A 2,500-nucleotide genomic window follows, 5' to 3' on the forward strand; every position below is an offset into this window, starting at 1 on the left:
GAAAACCCTTTCGAGCTTCCTTAAATTCATTGATCGGTATAATACAACCTGAAAAGAAAACATGCGTCTGAGTGAAACAGAAAGAAATCTTAAAATCTCAAATATGTTAAATGTAGTTGTGCAACGAACAATGTATTTCACAAGTAACTGTCAACTTTACTGTCAATTTTCACTCGTGAATTTGCGTGGTCTGGAATCCTTATGAGATATAAGGCGAGTTTTGTTAGCGAACGGGACTTTGGGCGTGATGCCCAATGAGTTTCCCAAGCAGAAAGATCTCTGATGAGTCCCTTGGTCGGGATGAAAACGAGCTTCGTAAGACTAACCACGAACAATGTATTTTCACAAGTAACTGTCAATTATTGTTCATAATAAAGAAATAAACGGAAAAGAGTAAATCGGTAGAGGAGATCAGGTGTGAACTACGATCATATCTGGAGGAAAGAAATCTTGAAATCTCAGATATGTTAAATGTAGTTGTGCAACTTTTTCATAATAAAGAAAGAAATAAAAAAGAGTAAATCGGTGGAGGAGATCGGGTGTGAAATACGATTGGTGTCATATCTGAAGAAAAGAAATCTTGAAATCTCAGATTATAGAACACTGTGTGCAGCATAATCACACTTCAGGTCTCTTTAAGAATTGCTACTTCGATGATAATTCTCGTTTAGAGTCGTTAATATCCGCAGTTCGTATATACCGATCAAGCCTCGTGCAACGTATAACGTGTTGCGCGGCTAACGCCGGTTTTCGAACCTGGCAAATTTTTACTCTAAAACAGTGTCAGTGAAGTTCTAGAACGCTTTGATTTTTGTTTATGTGCCGTGTGTGTTTTAGTTTAAACGCATACGGCAAATGAAGCAGTTGTGCGTACCAACTGGATCCAAGAGATTCTTCACCGAAACTTGGCTGCAATGAATGTAGCAATTGCTGTGTAACCTTGCCAGATTTCCACGAAAATTTGTGTTCACAATGGTGCCCTTATTCCTTCAAACTCAAGCACTTATGATCATGAATGATTAACCACGCACGGTGCTTTTTTTTTCCTACAGGTTATCATCATTGCAAGCTTGGCTCAGTGGGGTGGTATTAGTTATGACAAAAAGCCTTACCCTGGATGGGCTGAATTCTTTGGGTGGTTGCTTGCGCTCTCTTCAATGTTGATGATTCCGATATTTGCAATTATTCAGTGCTATTACGCCAAAGGAACTACATTGCGTGAGGTAAGTCCTATGCCTCCTTTCTTTTCATGAGCAAGGGGTTGTGCGTGACAAGTCACCCTATTCAATAAGCCAGAAAAAGTGAACGACAGCCACCTAACTAAAGATGTTCTGATATGAATATGTTTCATGTGAAAAAAATTAAGTAAACTATACGCAAGTAAACTATACGCTTCCTTCCAAAATCACTGTTCAGTTTCTTCAGAGGTAATTATCAACTCGCATGCTAATGAAAATCATACGTGTTAATAGTTACTCTATTTAATTACGTTGCTAATTTTAGCGGTAGATTTGTAGTTGACTGATCAGCGAAAAAACACAACACAACACAGCATTAGCACGTGGCGGGAAAAACGAGGTCACCGCACACAAACCGAGACTGTGACGTCAGAATAACAATGTAAATTTAAAAAATACCGTTATACGGTAATTCGAGTGCTATGCTTTGGCGAAAAGTAATTTCCTGATCTCTCGAGAAACAACTCCAACTGTTGTTAAGTTCATTCTAGAAAATGAATAATAAACTAGCAAACACGCACAGTTCCCATCAGGTTTGCGTACCTGCTTTTTGATCAAGCTACCGCGGTTCTGTCGTTTTTTCACAACCACAATTCAATAGTTTTTACTGTTCATGGGACCGAGTCTTTGTCACATCGCCCACTTAAACTCTGCTTTCTTCATCAACAATCCATTTTGATCTTGCCAGACCAACTCCCTTAGGTATCCATGGAGGCTGTTTTTCCTGTTCCTGGTTATCACTTGACCAATTTGAATTTTTTGACAAATGTGCAGAAGTTGAGATCCCTGCTGGTTCCAGACGAGAATGCATTGCTCGAAGTCGAGGAAAGGGAAGGAATCTCAAGAAAAAAGTTGGACATCAAGTAAAGCTGCGCTGGAGAGGTGAGTTCCGTTGTATCAAGGGTATAACCTCCCTGGAGCAACTGCCTAATTCTTTATTTTCAGAAAACACATTGGACCTTGGAGATTTTGGGAAAACCAAGGATAGTACAGGCAGTAGATCTGCATGTTCTTGACGGCTTGCTGGAAAGTCGTCCTCCGATGGTATTAGGGAGCTTACGCAAGGACGACGGCGACGACAATGAGAACGTCGTCTCAAAATATTAGGGAGCTTAAGCAACGATACCCTGCGAGCAGAGTCTCTTTCGATCTTCCTAGATAAGTCGGGAAGAGGAAAGTAGACTCTGCTCGCCGCCTCCACATTCTTTGATTTGCCGCTCATCCAAAGAATTGGATGAGTCAGTCCAGTTTCGACTTGTCAA

General features: G+C 40.4%; 1 protein-coding gene across 1 annotated transcript in view; it reads left to right on the plus strand.

Moving 5' to 3' along the window:
- The window catches only part of LOC138042665 (sodium-dependent dopamine transporter-like), a 20,263-nt gene that overhangs the window by 14,465 nt on the left and 3,298 nt on the right, over positions 1-2,500 (plus strand). The window contains exons 13-14 of the mRNA XM_068888614.1: positions 1,053-1,223; positions 2,013-2,120. Coding sequence (XP_068744715.1) covers positions 1,053-1,223; positions 2,013-2,105 — 264 coding nt within the window. The 3' untranslated portion in view covers positions 2,106-2,120. The remainder of the gene's footprint in view (positions 1-1,052; positions 1,224-2,012; positions 2,121-2,500) is intronic.

This window comes from Montipora capricornis, chromosome 3, assembly GCF_036669925.1.
Source record: "Montipora capricornis isolate CH-2021 chromosome 3, ASM3666992v2, whole genome shotgun sequence".
NCBI classification, from domain to species: domain Eukaryota; kingdom Metazoa; phylum Cnidaria; class Anthozoa; order Scleractinia; family Acroporidae; genus Montipora; species Montipora capricornis.